The sequence below is a fragment of the Geotrypetes seraphini genome, chromosome 5 (assembly GCF_902459505.1).
Source record: "Geotrypetes seraphini chromosome 5, aGeoSer1.1, whole genome shotgun sequence".
Classification (NCBI taxonomy): Eukaryota; Metazoa; Chordata; class Amphibia; order Gymnophiona; family Dermophiidae; genus Geotrypetes; species Geotrypetes seraphini.
The window spans coordinates 213,708,855-213,728,003 of NC_047088.1; the positions used below are offsets into that span (position 1 = coordinate 213,708,855).

The window sequence follows — 19,149 nt, forward strand, 5'->3', positions numbered from 1 at the left end:
ATGTCTTTTAGGAAACTATTGAAAACTGATTTATTTGAAAAGTTTGTAAACTGATGTTTCAGAATATTGACGGGATATTTGCACATTGATTTTACAGTTGAACTTTTTTAAGGAATATCTATCTATTTTCATGAATGCATTTTATTTAATTACTAGTGTTTAAGCCCGTTACATTAACGGGTGCTAGAATATATGTGTGTCTGTCTTTCTTTCTTACTTTCTGTTCTCTCCCTGCCCCCGTCTCTCTCTTCCTTTCTTTCTTTCTGTCTTTCTCCCTCCCGCTGTCTGTCCGTCTTTCTTTCTGGTTCTCTCTCTGGCACCCTGTCTGTTTGTCTTACTTTCTTTCTGTCTCTCTTCCTGCCTGCTGTCTTTTTGTGTGTCTGTCTTTCGTTCTAATGCGCTGCCTGCCTGCCTGCCTGTCTCCCCTCCCCAAAGCAAACCAAGATTGCTCCCAGGCCCCCTTTCCCTCTCCGTCCCCTCCACTTCCCTTTGCAGCAGCAGCAGCATTTCCCTCCCACCCTTCCCTGTGCAGCAGCAGCATTTCCTGCCCTTCCCTGTGCAGCAACAGCAGCAGCATTCCCCCCCCCACACACACTACCCTGTGCAGCCTGCCTGTCTCCCCTCCCCAAAGCAAACCAAGATTGCTCCCAGGCCCCCTTTCCCTCTCCGTCCCCTCCACTTCCCTTTGCAGCAGCAGCAGCATTTCCCTCCCACCCTTCCCTGTGCAGCAGCAGCATTTCCTGCCCTTCCCTGTGCAGCAGCAGCATTCCCCCCCACACACACACACTACCCTGTGCAGCAGCAGCATTTCCCGGCCTTCCCTGTGCAGAAGCAGTATTTTCCCCCACACAGCAGCATTTCCCCCACACACACACTTCCCTGTGCAACAGCAGCATTACTGGCCTTCCCTGTTCAGAAGCAGCATTTCCCCCACACACACACACTTCCCTGTGCAGAAGCAGCATTTCCCGGCCGCCCCCTTCCCAGCCGCCGCATTTAAATTGAGAGAAAAGCGCTTCACCGCACTACCACTGGCTTCAGCGTCTTCTGTCCACTGCGGCCATCCCTAGCGGAAACAGGAAGTAGTCAGAGAGGGCGGGCCACATAGACAGAAGACGGCAAAGCCAGCGTTAGCGCGGTGCAGTGCTTTTCTCAATTTAAGCGCGGGTGAGCCGGCGAGAACGAGGAGGCTTTGGCGGTGGTGGTTTTGGCGGTGAGTGAGGGTGGGAGGGGAGAGTCGCCGGCTGTGCTTTCCCGATTTGTCTGGCCGCTGCATATGCACTCTGACCACGGACCTACGGATCACAGATCATGGATCACAGATCACGCAGGTCTGAGTGCGCATGCGCGGCTAGCTTTTTATTATATAGGATTGTATAATCTTAGTTGTTCTTAGACTTTGTATTTTTATTCACTGTTTGTATACTTTTAGTACTGTATGTGAACCGTCTAGAACTATGTGCTAGGGCGGTATATAAAAATAAAATTATTATTATCATTACACTTGGAGGGGCATAATCAAAAAATTGTCTAAGTCCCCTTTTGGCCTAAGGCCTTAAACGTTGAAAGTAGAAGCAGGGAAAATGTCCATTATCAAAAAAAACATCCAAGAGGAAGTTTTTTTTTTTTTTATAATGGCCTGCCTCTAAGTTCAGCTGTTTAAACGCCCAGACCACCACTACATCTACACTAACACCATATAATCAACCTAAAAAAAGCCTAACTCCCAAACGTCCAAAACAAGAACTTTTAGGTGAAGGAGGAGCCAGTCCTTCGCCTAAAAGCTGGATTCTGTAACCGGTGTCTGTCAAAAACAACACCGGTTACAGAATCCCCCCCCCCTATAACGATCCGGGCAGGAGGGAGCCCAAGCCCTCCTGTCACGTGGCACTCCCGAACCCCCCGACACGATCAGGGTAGGAGGGAGCCCAAGCCCTCATGCCCTGGCGAACTGCGACCCTTCCGCTGACATCGGGGCAAGAGGCAGCCCAAGCTCTCCTGCCCCGCTGAAAACCCACCCGCCCAACACGATCAGGGCAGGAGGGAGCCCAAGCCCTCCTGCCCTGGTGAACCGCAACCCCCCGCTGACATAGGGGCAGGAGGGAGCCCAAGTCTTCCTGGCCCAGTGGCACCACGACCCCCCAACCGCCTGACACGATCGGGGCCAGGAGGGAGCCCAAGCCCGGCGATCCCCAACCCCCCTCCCCCCCTGCCGATTCTGATGGGGCCAGGAGGGAGCTGGGGGTACTTGGACGATCAGGCTTTTTGATCGTCCAAGTACCCATTTAGGCAACTTTTTAGACTTTTTTTTATTATTATGTGCCCCATAGACTTTAAGGGTATTCCAAATGCAAACAACTATCTTTTCCACTATAGATTTTTATTGAAAGATTTATTAGCAACAGTAGCGGAAGGGGTCAAACCCATGCTTTTTGACTGTTGTTTTGTCTGTTCCATGTCTCTGCCAGATTTCCATATAATACATACATATGTAGGTTCTGAAATACTCATACATGTATACATGCTGACCCATAGATGTTGATGTAGCCACGTTCCCTCTATTAAATTTATTCATGTTCATTTTTGTAAAATCGATGCTCACACTGCACATAACTGGTGCTTCCACATCCATTCCTGCATGCTTTTTAGAACAGGCTCTACGTGGGCACATCGTTTTCTAAAATACATCCTGGTGTGAATGTTTCAGTTCTGATTTCTACATTCTGTCTAAAGTGGGGCTGTAAAAACTCAGTTGTGACAGATCAGGCTGAAAGATATTCTGGTGCAAGAACTTAGAGGTGTTAGGGGGGTTAGGATCAAAGACAGCCCACGAATACCCAAAAATCTTTTTGCTGTCGTGTTTGCGGGGTTTGTGGTTTAGCCCTTGCGAATACCGTGAAAACACAATTAAAACTTATCATTGGTATTTGCAATGCAGCCATTTCCACGATCCCGCTGAAGCAAGTGCTGAATTTTTCTCTCTGCACACTTTTCTCTGACGCTGCCGTTTGCCTGACCACGCTGAAACAGGTGCAGAAATGTTCTCTCTGCACACTTTTCTCCAACGCTGCTGTTTGCCTGACCACGCTGCAAAGAAGAGCTGAACTTTTTTCTCAGCACTCCAAGATGATGTCAATCGAGGGGCGGAGCCAGCATGATTAAACCCATGAATAATCAAAGTCGTGAGTGCCAAACCCGCAAATACGGAGGGAGACATGTAGCTACACTTTTCCTCGCAGCTGTGCAGGTTTTCCACCGTTCCTAGTAGGACTAGGAACTCATATGATCTTCTGGAATCAAGTTAGGCGAGTTATAGCCTTTTAGTAATAATGCAAGAGCTTTAATTTCAACTGTTGTAAAGTATCTAGATGCACTTTCCCTGCATAAGTAATGATTAGCCTTCTTTTAAGTCTACAGACATAATTTAAAAAGGACAGCAGTAGCTATGGGGCTGTAGGATGTATCAGTTTTTCCTATTTCAGTTAGCATCTATTGCATTCCTGAGGCATTACTGATATTTGCATGTTTGAAAGCTACTCTGATTTTATCAGTTCTAAGTGTGTTATGGAGTTACTGTAATTCTTGTTGGAGACCTCATGCCTGGTAGTTTCTCTTCAAAAAAGAGGTACTAGATACACATGTTGGTACGCACATAGCATGCAACAATGTAAAGACTTTTCACGTTTTCCCCGTCCCTCAACCGGTGCATTGTCGCTTTACCAGCCCAATGCAGGGAGTATAGCGCTTGAAAACTAGTCGCAGATGGATTGAGTTAATCCAGTACAAAGGTAATGCCTACAGATTAGTTTTGTAGTGTTTTTTTTTATACGTTCTGTACTTCTGGGGGAGAATAAATAGTTCATGTGAAGCTCACAAAATAGCCCTAAATACAATCTATAAGAAACTCACAGAAAGTTAATATATGCTTATTCCATGTTTCTCATATCATTCAGTAAATTTCCTCTGTAGAGCTGGGTTTTTAATTTTTTTTTTTTATTTTCTCCTCTGCAGTAAGTTGTTAGAACATCAGGCTGAGAGTTCAAATCCCACTGATAATTATCTTTCTGACCTTAAGCGAGTCACTTAAACCTCTGTTGCCTTAGATCAGGATGGGCAAACTTTTTGGCTTAAGGACCCGATTGGGAACCATGATGGAAATAAGAGTTGGGGACATGTTGGGCTAATCTAATCTAAACATGGTATTTATTACCCTCTTAACCAACAGTTCCAGTTGGGTTACATCAAATGTAGGAGATCTTCCCTCCAACCCACAGTACTTTCCCAACCAGACCCCAGAATCCCCCTCCCTGTCCCCAAGCTGAACTTTAAGCATCACCCCTCCTACCTATCAGTAAGTATAAATGACCCATATACAATACTTGAGTCTTCTTTTGGCTGCATGGATGTAGATTTTTACCGTAGCTTTATCACCAAAGTCCCCAAGGGCCAGATTCTGTAAACAGCACCTACATCCGGTTGCGGCTACAAAAATTATGCTGTTCACATATCAATCATGCATAGGCGCCGTTAACACAATCATGGCTACAAGAAAAACTTAGGTGCCTTTTCCGGGCTTCGTTAGCATCCTTCGATAATACTATGTAAATGTAATACAACAAGACCATTAATATTAAAATGAGCACTCCAGGTGATACCCAGACATTGCCTGGTGATGCGCTGACCTTTAATGCTCCAAAATTACCAGTAGGGAGGTGCTGGTAGTGTGTTAAAAGTGCGTCTTGCATGTGCATGAAAAGTGTACACCGGCAGGTCTGGGCTGCCAATTGTATAAGAGATGGAAGTTTACTTGTTGGCAGTTGCCCTATATGCATGTGTTTTAAAGGTGCATTTCATGTGCGTCCATTTAAAAACATATGCCAGCAGGTCTGGGGCTGCCGATTGCATGAGAGGTGGAAGTTCACAAAGAATACAGGGGCAGCATACATGTCCCGCAGAAGCAGTGAAGACAAAAAGCATTTTCATGGTTTGCTGGTAGTTCTCTGCCCCTCCCCTCCTCCTATGGCACCGACAGATGCTTATGACATCTGCCCACGATGCGCTACAATATCGGTGATTGATGCTGATGTGCCTATGATGTAAAATTTATGCCTCTTTCCATGGACTATTCTGCGCATGTGTCAGTCACTTTCTCCAACAACTGATCAGATGGAATTTCTGCAAACCTCTGCAGAGCTCATTTGCATGCAAAGTTTTTGCAGCATCGTTCGTCTTTTTAAAATCGGAAAATTTGCCAGCTCTGCAACAACCCACAGGATTTTAATGGTAAGTTTAGACCATCAGGGCCTAAGTTTTTTGAACTGGGTTGTCAACCCCTACCTTCCAAACTACTGTATCCAATTGTAACTTGCCTTGAACTACCAATGAAAAGGTGTGAGCTAAATTCCATCAAGAAAAATACAGCTCTGAATTTGCCACCCTTAGAACAAAACAATCACATAAGGCTCCTGCATCAAAGGAAGACAAACAAGAGACATTGATTTTAAAATACTGTCACAGTGCAAAATAAAGGCCCCTATTCTTACTACAGCAGTTGGTTTCTTAAATTTTAACATAGTAGAAGACTCCCCTCCATCTTCAGGTAGGGGGAGAGAGCAAAGATAACACACATTTTCAGCAGATTTCCCACAATCTTCCACCATGTTATGAAGGAAATTATATTAAAGCTTTTTCCATGTGTTTTACAAGCAGAAAAATGGCTTTTATGATATTGCACGTTTGTCTGTGCTCATACAAATATGCATGCCAACAAGCATATGTACTTTTGTGTGGTCTACACATAGGCTTTCCTGAGGGTATAGTTTGCTCTAAGCAAGGGGCAGAATGTGCACCACAGGTTCATTGTAGGAATCTGTTTTATAAAATAGTTGCTTTTTTGAAAATTGTATCGGGCTCCCTGCTATAAAATTAGGAAAACTTGCAAGAATGAGCAGTGAAAATCTAGAGAACAGTGAGAAGACAGAAAGGGAGGAAAAGTGAAAGAAACAGGAGATGACCGAGAACTCTGCTGATATAGCTTCCACTGTGGTAAACTAAATCTAGTCTCTGGGAACAAACACTAAAGGGGTAATTTTATAATAGGGCAGGAATATATTTATTTCATATACACATTATAAAATACTTGTGCTTCATAAAATTCTAGCGCAAATCCAGCAGCAGTAGCTCCTAAACCAGTAATCTTCAACCATTTTCATTCAAAGGGCTGCAGTGTGCATATGAGAAAGCTCTGAGGGCCACCAAAAGATCTCAAGCTTACACATACTACTAATTTGACATGCTTGTTCAGACTGGGTATTTACACAATAAAAATTAATACTAATATTGATTCCACATCACTTCAAGGATATATTTTTAAAACTCATTTTATTTTAGATTAACCCCTATCCGTGTTTCACTCTAATTCTTCCTCTGAGAGCACCTACTGTAAAAATATGCACCAGCTTTCACCATACATACTTTTAGGCACAGCCTAATTTTATCTGAGACCATTTATTTTCCCAAAACCACATTTTAAACTCAACTGGCTAGTCTCTAGTCATATCCAGTCATATCCTCACTGGTACTCCTTATTTCCTTTGGCAAGTTGGTTTATCTTCCATTTTCTCAGGTACCCACTTTGTAAGCTCTTTGGGGAAGAGACCTGGGATACATTAATTACCAATAATGCTGTATGGTAGGGGTCCTCAAATCCAGTCCTCAAGGTCCACAACCCAGCCTGGTTTTCAGGATTTCCACAATGAATATGTATGAGATCTGTTTGCATGAAATGGAGTGAATGCAAATGGATGTCACACATTTGTTGTGGAAATCCTGAAAACCAGGCTGGGTTGTGGACCTTGAGGCCTGGATTTAAGGTCCCCTGCTGTATGGCATCTTGAACATTATTTGAAAATAAAACTACTGCCTAAATATCCAACTTATTATGATTTCCACAAGAGAAAACATGTAGGGAGCTCCTGCACTATATTGTAGAATGTTTTGTAATGTGGATATTACAGAACCTTGATGCGAATACAAAGGTTCATAGTCTCCATACAAATCATAGGACAGGCTTTTTTAGGCTCTATATCTGCAGATGACTTGCTGCCATACTTGGACCAAAACCAAATTATGTAATCATGTCAACTAAAATTACTCACAATCCTCTGGGGCCTCTGTTTTTAATGTGCTGGTTCTTTTGGCACATTGTGTAATTTACTGGCAGGAGCACATATGGTTCATGGGAATGTTACATTCCCAAACTTTCTGTGCTTACAAAAAGGCAAATGTTTATAAATTTTTGTCTTGTTCTTTCCAATTAAGAGTGGAAACATTTTGAAACCAAATTATTCTTTTGGATGTCCATTTGTATTTTGATTACATATTCTTTAATAGAGGCATGACTCAATAGGGTTGTAGTACCCATTACAAATCAGCCTGTGGAGTGGCACTGGCACTGCCCCCCTTCCCCCCCAGTATTATTCTTTCAAATCCACCACCTGTTTGGCTGTGTAAATTCAAAATTCAGACTTAAAATGGCAGAAAAGGAGGCAACTGCAGGTAAGAAGCAGGAGGAGAAAGAGGAGCAAAGCACAGGACCTGTGTCAGTGACCCTGCTTTGCCTCTTAGATATAGGGTTACCTCAAAAATTCAATAAAGGAAATAGGCTGTTCAGCTTTGGGCAGACTTGGTAGTCCCCTTTGGCTAATGCTGGCCCTGCCTAGGCAGCCCTACCAGCTACCAGCATCACCAGTTGTCTGAGGCACAATCATAATCCAATTCGACCTAAGCAGCAGATTTTGACCTCGTAGACTTTGATCAAATGTCCAAGATCTTCCATGATTTCAGATTTAGCGGCAGAGTCCTCTCCTGGTTCCAAGGCTTACTAACCACTTGGCACTTTGCTATACTTAAGGATGGTAAACTTTCTGACATCCTCGCAACGGGGTCTCCCAAGTATCCCCACTTTCACCATCAGTGTTCAACCTTCTAATGCAATCCTTGGGGGCCAACCTAGGTCTCGCACAAACATTTCATCTATGCAGATGACATAACGATCATGCTACCTGCAACGGCTGCATTAGCCAAAACTCTCACCACTGATACAAATGTGTCCATATCATAGAAAACTGGATTTCAACCCACCATGGAGTGAATGCTCAAGCTAAATAAAAGCAAAACCAAATTCCTTTGGTTAGGAGTTAGGACTCTCGACTGACCCACGCTACACTCCAAGGATTACAATAGACGATGCAGACTTTCCAATAGAACTACAATCATGAATCTTAGGAATAAAAATTGATAACCATCTATCCATGAAGGGCCACATAATAAATAAAAAAATAAAACAATCTTTCCTTGTGATGATGATGATAATAATAATAGCTTATTTGTATCCCGTCATACATTTCAGTTCAAGACGGTGTACAACAAGAGGTGCTGTAAGGATAGCGAGGTAACATCAATTAGAATTGGGGAGGGGTAGAAAGACAGTTATGTGATGAGGTGGCATAGGGTAGGAGGAAGAGGTGTGTAAGGTAAGATCCATTACAAAATACTTTGAAACAGAAGCCTTCTAAATTTTAGTGCAATCCCTAATCCTATCTTGATTAGACTACTATGTAACACTAGCTCTTTGCTCTAAAACGTTGCTATCGTGTCTACAGCTACAAGTTCAAAATGCAGAAATAAGACTCATATACAGACTATGGAAATTGAATACCTAGAGCCCTACTATATGAAACTACATTGGCTGCTCATAATCACAAAGATCAAGTTTAAATTAGGCATCACTGCCTTTAAGATCCGGCAGGAAACGCCCCCGACTACCTAACAGAGTTGGCCATCCTACTCCAGGTTGCCTCCAACAGATATTCCACCAGAAATCTTTTCCCCAAAATTCCTGGCATGCAACAATATTTAGTCCACCAGGCAAATTGCCTTATCCATCCAATATCAATTAGCAAAATGTTGGAACCAACTACCACTTACACTACTATGATCTTTTGACCACTATGTCAGGCTCAGAAAACTTTTTAAAGCATTTCTATACCAAGACAGAGAGTCAACCCTGAAGTAACTGAAATAGTAGTTTTAAAAGCCCATTTCTAAACTGTCCTGGGACATAACAATGAAGTAACGATGACCTACTTGAATTTTTAACTATGTATTTGTAAGTATGATCTAACTGTACTGATCTACCTGTACTAGCAATTCTATTGAATGTCCATGTCAAACTGTCCATTATAACTTCCTGGGTAACTGACCCAACCTCTTCTAATGTAATCTGACCATGAACTGAATAGGTAAAGGCAGAATAGAAAACCTGATTAACATAATTTGACATAATACTTGGGAATTAGATTAAACTGGTTCCCAGGTGAAAGACACATTTTTAATGGGATGTGATGTGACATCGCAAGTGTCTTTTTATTATAAGGTACTGAGAGTGAATTTACTGCCTTTGAACTTTCAGAAGGGAACTGACGCATGGTCTACTCTAAAGCACACATGTCAAACACAAGGCCTGGAGGGCAAATCTGGCCCACCTGGCCGTTTTATGTGGCCCTCGGTGACTGTGTAGCATCTAAGTGCCTGACTGTGCAGCCCCACTCCCAGTGGTGCTCTAAGCTCCTCACAATGCTGCCTCAGTACCCATTTGTAGGCAGAAGGACCCGGTCCTAGTGTAAAAGCTAGGTTGGAGCAGGGCGCTCCACAGAAGTGCCTGACCGCGCCACAGGTGTCTCAGGGCGAGGAAGGATCTATACTTTTACTGAGACTAAGTATCTTAATAGAAAATTCAGCCCTCGATTTAGCCTTTGTTTTAAATTTCAGCCCCTTATGTGATTGAGTTTGACACCCATGGTCTAAAGACTTGGGGGTTGTGATTTCTGCAGAACTATTGAAGAAATTGCTTTGTAAATCGTTGGTGAAGCTTACCTCCATGATTTATGGGACCAACATTCTAAATTTTTATATAGAACATACATTTTGCCCAGAAGAGCTTTCTATATAGGGATCATACAAACCAGTAAGTATAGAAAATGCGTAGCCCAGAAGGCTACTCTTGGACATATATTCTGGCATTGCTCAGTTAGTTTCCATAAAAGTACAGCAAATGTTTAGGTTCCATTTACCTCTTCAACCACAATATTTTTCTTTTATAATTATACAACTACAACTTCTAAACCAAATAGAGCTAAATGGGTTTTATTGATCTACATAGTTTTGTTGGCATGACACACCATACTTTTACAATGGCTGAGAAGTTCAGCTCCCAATATTACATTACATTAGAGATTTCTATTCCGCCATTACCTTGCGGTTCAAGGCGGATTACAAAAGAGATAAAAAATGGAGGGTTACAATGGACGAACATTTGTCCTTTCTAGAGAGGTAAAGAGTAGGTTATGTAGTTTCTGTGTGGCGGGAAGAGGGAGGGGGGAAGGACGGTAAGTTTGAAGTTAGGGCTGTTTCAGGAATTTCTTGAAGACTGTAGTTTTTATTTCTTTTCTGAAATTATGGCTGTTTCAGGAATTTCTTGAAGAGTATAGTTTTTATTTCTTTTCTGAACATCTTGTAGTCTGGTGTCGTTATCAGTAGATTGGAGATTTGTTTATCTAGTTTAGCTGCTTGAGTGGCCAGGAGGCCATCGTATAGTTTTTTCCATTTTACTTCTTTGATCGAGGGGGTGTGTTTTTCTATGTCTGATTGAGGTGGTTTGGATGAGGCAGTTGTTCAGGTAGGTTGGGCTGTCTCCGTTTAAGGCTTTAAATAACATAACACAGTGGTTGAGCTCAGTAAATGCTGTGTTTCTGGAGCAACATAAAGCAGGTTGTAACCATCCTAGCCGTTGGAAGAAATTTCAACAAATTTGTGCGCTATTACAGAAGTCACTTAATCCTCCAGTGCACCAGGTACATTAGATAGAGTATGAGCCCACCGGGACAGATAGGGAAAATGCTTGAGTACCTGAATAATCTGTAATCCGCATAGAATTGTAGGATTTGCGGAATATAAATAAATCTAAATCTTGACTGTCTTGGGTTGTTTCTGCCCCAAGCACTGATCTCTCTGGATTTGGATAAGAATACACTAGGTCTGGAGGATGCTTTTGGGTTTTGAATTATTGAGAGGGGAGAGGAGGGTTGGGCGTTGGGGTAATAGTGTTTAAAATGAGACCTGTAAAGTGTTTGGTTTTTTTTATTCCTGCTTGTTCTTGATAAAAGATGAAATTTTTTTTTAAAAAAAAACCCCTAGTTTCAGGATATAGGTAGTAATAGTTGTACATTCCTCAGATTAAGGGCTCCTTTTTCAAAGGTGCGCTAGTGGTTTTAGCACACGCTAAAACGCCGTGCATGCTAGCCGCTACCACCTCCTTTTAAGCAGGCAGAAGTTTTTCGGCTAGCGCTCGTTAATCGTGTGCGTGCGCTAAAAACGCTAGCGCACCTTCGTAAAAGGAGCCATAAGTAAAAATCTGTGTTTACCAGACTACGTCCCCTTTCTTCAGCTATTGAAGTAATAGGGGTGCGTTTTTCACTTTGAATGATTTGAAACTAAACACAAATAATTAACACTCCAAAATGAAGATAACAAAGGTAATGAAAACTGAGAAGCACCTTTCAAAAACTATAAAAGTGGTGGTTCTTTTTTCACACAATTTTATTGGTAGTTCAGAACAAAGACAACCAAACTATCTATATCAACGGTCTCAAACTCAAACCCTTTGCAGGGCTACATTTTGGATTTGTAGATATGTGGAGGGCCGCAGAAAAAATAGTTAATGTCTTATTAAAGAAATGACAACTTTGCATGAGATAAAACTCATTATAGTTTATAAATCTTTCCTTAATTGTTTCAGATAATTTCAGCAACATGCAGAAAGTGAAGTTTAGATAGTTTTTTACTTTTTGCATGTTGCACTGCTTTCAGCTGTGTATAGCTGAAATTATCAGAAGCAATCAAGCAAAGATTTATAAACCCTAAAGAGTTTTACCTCATGCAAAATTGTGACTTAGATTCTAAAGTATCAACCTCAAGAGACAAGATTTTGGTGTAGTCCTCTAGGCTTTTTTGTAGAGGGGAGAATCAATATCCGACTTGTGTCAGGAAAACTTGTGCCTTAAGTGCCTGGTGGTTGCATCCGCAACCACCTTCAGCTCTCACCTCCTCCATCTTACATCAAGCAGGAGAGGTGTCGAATTTTGCGAGAGTTCACGAGATTACGTACACATGCACAAGCTGCACTGCACATGGTTACCCGCCTCACTGCTGTAACTTCATGCAAGCGCTTTCCTGTGTCTGTATGCAATTGTCCTCTCCACTCCACTCACAATCACGTACAGACGCGGAAAAGCGCTCGCGTGAGGTTACAGCAGTGAGGCGAGCAACGTTCCAGAACTATGATAACATACTGAGGGCCTCAAAATAGTACCTGGGGGGCTGCATTTCTTCTGTCCCTTATCTTAAAGAACAGACACTCCTCTGCCCACATCACCCTCCCCCTCGGTACATTTTATCACCATGACTTCCAGTCATTGACAGCACCATCCCACGAGCAGGAGAAAGGAATGCATTAGAGGTTAGAGAGAGTTGACGTTTCTTTGTTCTAATTTCTCTCTTGTTTCTACTGTGTGTTTCAGAGCGACTGGGCAGCAAATCTGTTGTGGTATGGACAGGTCTGAACCAAATGGATGAATCAGCTGGTTGGCAGTGGGCAGACGGAACTCCTTTAGCATTGGTGAACTGGAAGCCAAGTAATACAATTTCAGGACTGCAGAGAGAAAAAATAGTTATAGATTGTGTCTTTTGAAGTTGTCTTTCTGTAGTGCCAGGATTGCATTCTATATTTAACTAAATGGTTAATCTGTAGGAAATGCTGTACTCCCCCCTCCATGTTTTAGGGTTCACGGAAGTTTCGCCCCCCACATTTTGCCCCCAGCAATTCGCCCCTCACATTTCGCCCCCGCACATTTCGCCCCCCGGATGTTTCGCCCCCACACATTTCGCCCCCGCACATTTCGCCCCCCGGATGTTTCGCCCCCACACATTTCGCCCCCGCACATTTCGCCCCCAGCAATTCGCCCCCCACATTTCGCCCCCACACATTTCGCCCCCAGCAATTCGCCCCTCACATTTCGCCCCCCACATTTCGCCCCCAGGTATTTTTCGCCCCCACACATTTCGGAGCGCAAATCCTTACCTCACGGGCCCTCAGTCCAGCTGCTGGGGAGGGAGTCGAAGTCTGGCCCCGCCCCCGCGATCCGCTAGGACATGAAGGGGGATCGGGGCTTGGGCCAGAGGGAGGCAGGCAGAGCAGCAGGCAGGCGCAAGCTTTCTAAACTCCTGCCCCACTGCTAACCAGCTGCACGGATCCACTTAGTCCAAATCAATGCCATGAGCAGCAGCGCCGAAGTCTGGCCCCGCCCCCGCGATCCGCTAGGACATGAAGGGGGATCGGGGCTTGGGCCAGAGGGAGGCAGGCAGAGCAGCAGGCAGGCGCAAGCTTTCTAAACTCCTGCCCCACTGCTAACCAGCTGCACGGATCCACTTAGCCCAAATCAATGCCATGAGCAGCAGCGCAATTTGGTGCTGAGCGGCTTCCTTACTGGCTCCCAAATTCTCGGGAGAATTCTTGGGAGCCAGTAAGGAAGCTGCTCAGCGCTGAGAAGCAGTGCCAAATCGCGCTGCTGCTCGTGCCACTGAGATGGACTAAGTGGATCCGCGCAACCGGTTAGTAGCGGGGCAGGAGTTCGGAAAGCTTGCCAACGATCGGCAGAGGTAGGAAGATAGGGCAGGGAGGAGGAGGGGGGCAGTGTCTGGCCGCGGCGGAAATATAGCCATCACATTTTCAAGATCATGTGCCTAATGGAGAGGGTTCAGGAAACGCTGGTCTAGTAATTCAGCACATTGAAGGCACGCAAGAGAACCAACTGCAGCTGGAGGATGAAAAACGGCGGGCTGTTATTGTGAATCCAGCTCGGGCATGCCTGGAAGCCAGCGATTCAGACACCGCCTCGGACCTGGCGTCAGATGACAGTGATGCCATGGAGCAGAGTCGGGAGGAGACACCGCAGGGGCTGGAACTACCCTGACGCTGGAGCTGCTTGCCAGAATAGAGGGAGGGAGTGGGCATCTGCAAAACAGATGCAGAGAATTTTTACAAAATGCAGCCTAATTTTGGGTCTCTTTTATTTTAAGTTGGTGCAGTTACCAAGCCCCGATCCCCCTTCATGTCCTAGCGGATCGCGGACGAAAAAGGGGAAAGCCCGGGGGCGGGGCCAGACTTCGACTCCCTCCCCCCCTTGGCTTCGCTCGCGCACACCAGCAGCTGGACTGAGGGCCCGTGAGGTAAGGATTTGCGATCCGAAATGTGTGGGGGCGAAAAATACCTGGGGGCGAAATGTGGGGGGCGAAATGTGAGGGGCGAATTGCTGGGGGCGAAATGTGTGGGGGCGAAATGTGGGGGGCGAAATGTGAGGGGCGAATTGCTGGGGGCGAAATGTGTGGGGGCGAAATGTGTGGGGGCGAAACATCCGGGGGGCGAAATGTGTGGGGGCGAAATGTGTGGGGGCGAAATGTGTCTGGGGGCGAAATGTGGGGGGCGAAATGTGAGGGGCGAATTGCTGGGGGCGAAATGTGGGGGGCGAACCTTCCGGATCCCATGTTTTAGACAGCGAGGAGGCATGGAATGAAGGTTTTTCCGCATCCCCCCATGTAATTTATGTGTACATATGGCATTTGAAGTACAACAGAAATAAATTGACATGCACATGTTTTTTAATTTAGCTTTGCCAGCATCAAGCATAAATTATTAAACCCATCTCATTTTTAGATTTGATATGCATTGAGTCTGCAAAGAAACGATGGCATATTACAGCACGAAGTGGTGCTTCATGTCAACTGCAGGCGCTTATTTTTTGGCAAAAATTCTTGCAGCTTGAAGTATACTGTGACCTTTTCACGGCGCTCCCTCGTATTGCAAGAGTCACCATTTGTGCTTTTGCTTAAATGTTGTTTTGGTTATACTGAAAAAAGAAAATCCTGACTGATAATGTAAATTATCTAGTTATTCTAAACTGCTTACACATTAAGCAATATTACTTGAGAAGTGGAGGAGGTGAGCAAAGAGCAGAAATGATCAAAGGGCCCACGTTTGTATTTTTAAAATTTGTGTCCTGATTTAACAAATTGTGTCTTTTCTGGCAACATAAAAATGAATCCCACTAGCTTTAATGTAGCAGCTTGGTGGAATGAATTCCTTTGACATCAGGGCCTCAGATTATAAAACAATTGGAAACCTTTTTTGATCCCAAGATGCTACACATGACCACTGTGAAGCTTCCAGCAGACATGCCTTCATACTTGCATTGTACAAAGCAATAAAATACAGTATTTCTGTGCTGCTCTATATGAAAGGCAAGTACAAAAACTGAGAGTCCATGTGGAACTGGCTGGGAAGGCATGGCCATGTGGCAAGTCACAGCCGTCTCTCTTGGCAGTGAAGGCTTTTCAAAACACAGCCTTTAAGATTTTTGTTTCCAAATCCTCAGTAATGTGGATGTTATAAAATGGAGCTGTTAATTTTGCTGTATTGTTATTTCAGATACAACTCATGGTCTGCTTGGAGAATATCATTGTGGAGTTTTTAGCTCCATATCGCAAGGCTATTGGCAAAGATTTATGTGTGAATCTGGTTTACCTTATGTATGTAAAAAATATTTAAATCATACAGATCGTGAAACATTTGGTAAGTGTCTCTTTCTTGGTGTGTACAGCACAATGTGCCAGCCAATGCTTTTCTATAATCCATGGGTTATATTTGCATTGAGTTAGGAAAAAAGTTGTAAAGAGGAATTAGGTCACTATGGGACCCTCCCTTCTAATTCAGATGTTCTCAAATTTCACCTGAGAAAACTCCTTCACAAATAATAGGAAAGTTTTTCATCATCCCTGTTACACCCCTTCTCTCTATTTCATGTTCTGGTTTATCTTGAGTTTTACTGTTGATCTGATTACTTGGAAGGGTTGTTTTAGGTGTATTTTGTAGTATTTGCCCCATCTGTATGTCCCTTGCCCTAGATCAAGTTGGCAAACTCGGTCCTTGAGGGCCACAACCCAGTTGGGTTTTCAGGATTTCACCATTGATTATGCATGGCATCTGTATACTACAATAGAGGCAATGCATTTAAATAGATGTCATGCGTATTCATTGGGTAAATCCCGAAAGCCTGACTTAAGTTGTAGCTCTTGAGGTTATAGATTGTCCACTCCTGCTCTAAATGGTATGCTCAGTTGAAGTCCTTGTTGATTGAAGAATAGGAAGTGGAATGGGGTTGGTCACTGGGTCTTGGCTCGACCTAATATTTTGCCCAGCATAGCATCAGCTTGAGGTGGGTCTGGAGATTGGTTTGTTTACCCCCCTCCAACCAAAAATATGTTCCACTGCCCACGGACTGATGGAAGTTATCTTCCTGTTGAAGTTCAGCCCTCAAATTACAATGTACAGCATCATAACATAGGTTTTCATCTGAAATTGTTCTTAATGTAGACTGCCAAAATGTGGCTAGCCCGATTTAGTACTGCCATTTGGGTGGCTCAAATCAGCAATCTAGTGCTAAAAATCTACACTGCTTATTTAAGGCTGCTGCTAACCCCACCATGGCTCCGGGTCTGCCCATATATTTGATTGGCTAGTGCATTTGGATTTTGATTTTAGATTTGCTTGCTCATATTACCAAATCTGAGCTTAAGGCAAATTTATATCTAGGTACATTAGATATTTCCCTGTTCGAGAGGGTTTATAATTATAAGTTTTGTGCTTGAGGTACGTGGAGGGTTAAGTTAAGTCACTTGCCCAAAGTCACAGTGAATAATAATAATAACTTTATTCTTTTATGCCGCCATAACCAAAAGTTCTAGGCGATTTACACTAAAAAGAGCTGGACAATCAGCGAAATTCAATAATACAGTAAAAAATACAAATATTTGTAAAATAGAATTTCAATAATAAAACTCACTAAGTAATAAACTTATCGAACAAAGTGGTCTTAATTAATTTCCGAAAACAGCAATAGGATAACAAAGCTTGCTGAATACATTTACCTAACCAAGATTGTTGCCTACCAGCTTGAAATGCTAGGGTCCTATCTAAGAAGGTCTTATATCTACACCCATTAATTTTTGGATAAGCAAATAAGTAGAAGTTTCTAGTTTCTCTTGATGGTCTATGCAACACACAATGAAGAAAAGGTAAGCTAGAGACAATCCCGATATCAGCTTAAAGCAGATACAGGAAAATTTGAATAATATTCTTGCCTCCAAAGGTAGCCAATGAAGTAAATGATAATATGGACTAATATGGTCATTCTTTTTTAAACCAAAAATCAATTGAACAGCTGTATTCTGAATTATCCTTAATTTCCTTAGAATTTTTTTGGGTGCTCCTAAATAGATGATTTTACAATAGTCTAAAATAGATCAAACTAATGCCTGCACCAATAGTCTAAACGATAAAGGATCAAAATATTTTTTTATGGTTCTTAATTTCCACAGTGTAAAAAAGCATTTTAGTATCACTAAGTTCGTGTGTTCTGCTAGTGTTAAATGTTAGTCTACTGTGACTTCATCAGAGAAGGGAAACTTATTTTAAACCCTAGTTTCCCTGGTTCTCTGCCTGCTGCCCTAACCACAAAGCTGTTTCTCCACTCCCTAGGCTGTTGCTACTCTCCAGCTAGCCAATGGAGCCAGTTGCTATGGTGGAATATTCATCACATGGGATCTAGCTAGTCCCTTACTTAGCGGGCTAGATCCCGTTTGAAAATTGCATCCCCCCCAATTTTTTTACCTTGGACACAAAGGGCTCCTTTTAAGAAGGCGCGTTAGGGCCTTAGCACGCGGAATAGCGCACGCTAAAATGCCGTGTGCGCTAGCCACTACCGCCTCCTCTTGAGCAGGCGGTAGTTTTTCAGCAAGCACGTGCCATAGCGTGCGCTAATCCGGTGCGTGCGCTAAAAAAGCTAGCGCACCTTCGTAAAAGGAGCCCAAAATGTGAGAGAACTTAAAACATAATTGTGGCAACCAGGTTGTGAACATTCACAGGTTCACACACATTGGAAACTTTTAAAACATGTACTGTCTCTATTCATATCTATTTTCATAAATCTCAGCCAATCTGAGGGGCTGTTTTACTAAAGCTTAGCATTTAGCATATGCTAGGCTTTAGTAAAAGGGCCCTTTGGTTCAGATTTTTCAGGAAAATGGAAAAATTAATATATCACGTCATTTTACATGATTCTGACAGTAGATGCAGTTCTATAGACAGGAATATTGAGGGTAATTCCAAAAACACATCATGGAGATACAGTAAATAATGGAGTCCCTTCTTCAAAGACCTTACAATCTAAGCAGACATACCGGAAAATGGAGACAACACTCTTATAGTATTGAATGCATCTACAGAGGAGAGAGAACAGATTGTACAGACGGTAAGGGTTAGCTAAACGTTAGCTTATTATATGTTAATCCTGAATGATGCTTTTGCATTTTGTGTTTTTGGAATAAAAGAGGAATGGAAGTATTATCCTACTCGATGTGATACTGGCTGGTATCCTCACAACCGTAATTGCTACAAATTCCAGAAAAAAGAGCAGAGCTGGGACACTGCCTTACTGTCTTGTCATTCAAATGAAAGTGAGCTCATCCGCATAACATCGCTAGCCCATGTAGAGTTGATAATTAGTCTTCTTAAAAATGGTGAGTATTGGGAATTAGTTTAAAAGGTGATTGACAGGCTTTACTAGAGAAATTAGAAGATAGTTACACACTGAACCAATGGAGCTACTGTTCAAGAATATGTGTGGACACTTAGGTGTACGCCTGTGTGGATCTAAGAAAATCATGAATGTTTCTAACTCCCCCCCCCTAAAAAAAAACAACCAAAAAACAAACCCAGAAAATTTGATGTCGGATGCACGACCAAAAATCAGTTATCAGGGAACAACAATTGCATGTGCTTCTTTAAGAAATGCATGAAGCCAGACTTAAAAACCTGACAATAATTGCTCCACCCCTCAAAAGGCCCAGAAAAAAACAACTTCTGCAGTACTTAAAAAGGGAAATTGCAAGCAGACCTTAGGAAATTGGAATACTGGG

General features: G+C 43.0%; 1 protein-coding gene across 3 annotated transcripts in view; it reads left to right on the forward strand.

The window, feature by feature from the left end:
- The window catches only part of PLA2R1 (phospholipase A2 receptor 1), a 206,411-nt gene that overhangs the window by 42,316 nt on the left and 144,946 nt on the right, over nt 1–19,149 (forward strand). For all 3 annotated transcript variants that reach the window (XM_033944554.1, XM_033944552.1, XM_033944553.1), the window contains exons 5-7: nt 12,639–12,752; nt 15,602–15,745; nt 18,562–18,750. In XM_033944554.1, coding sequence (XP_033800445.1) covers nt 12,639–12,752; nt 15,602–15,745; nt 18,562–18,750 — 447 coding nt within the window. The remainder of the gene's footprint in view (nt 1–12,638; nt 12,753–15,601; nt 15,746–18,561; nt 18,751–19,149) is intronic.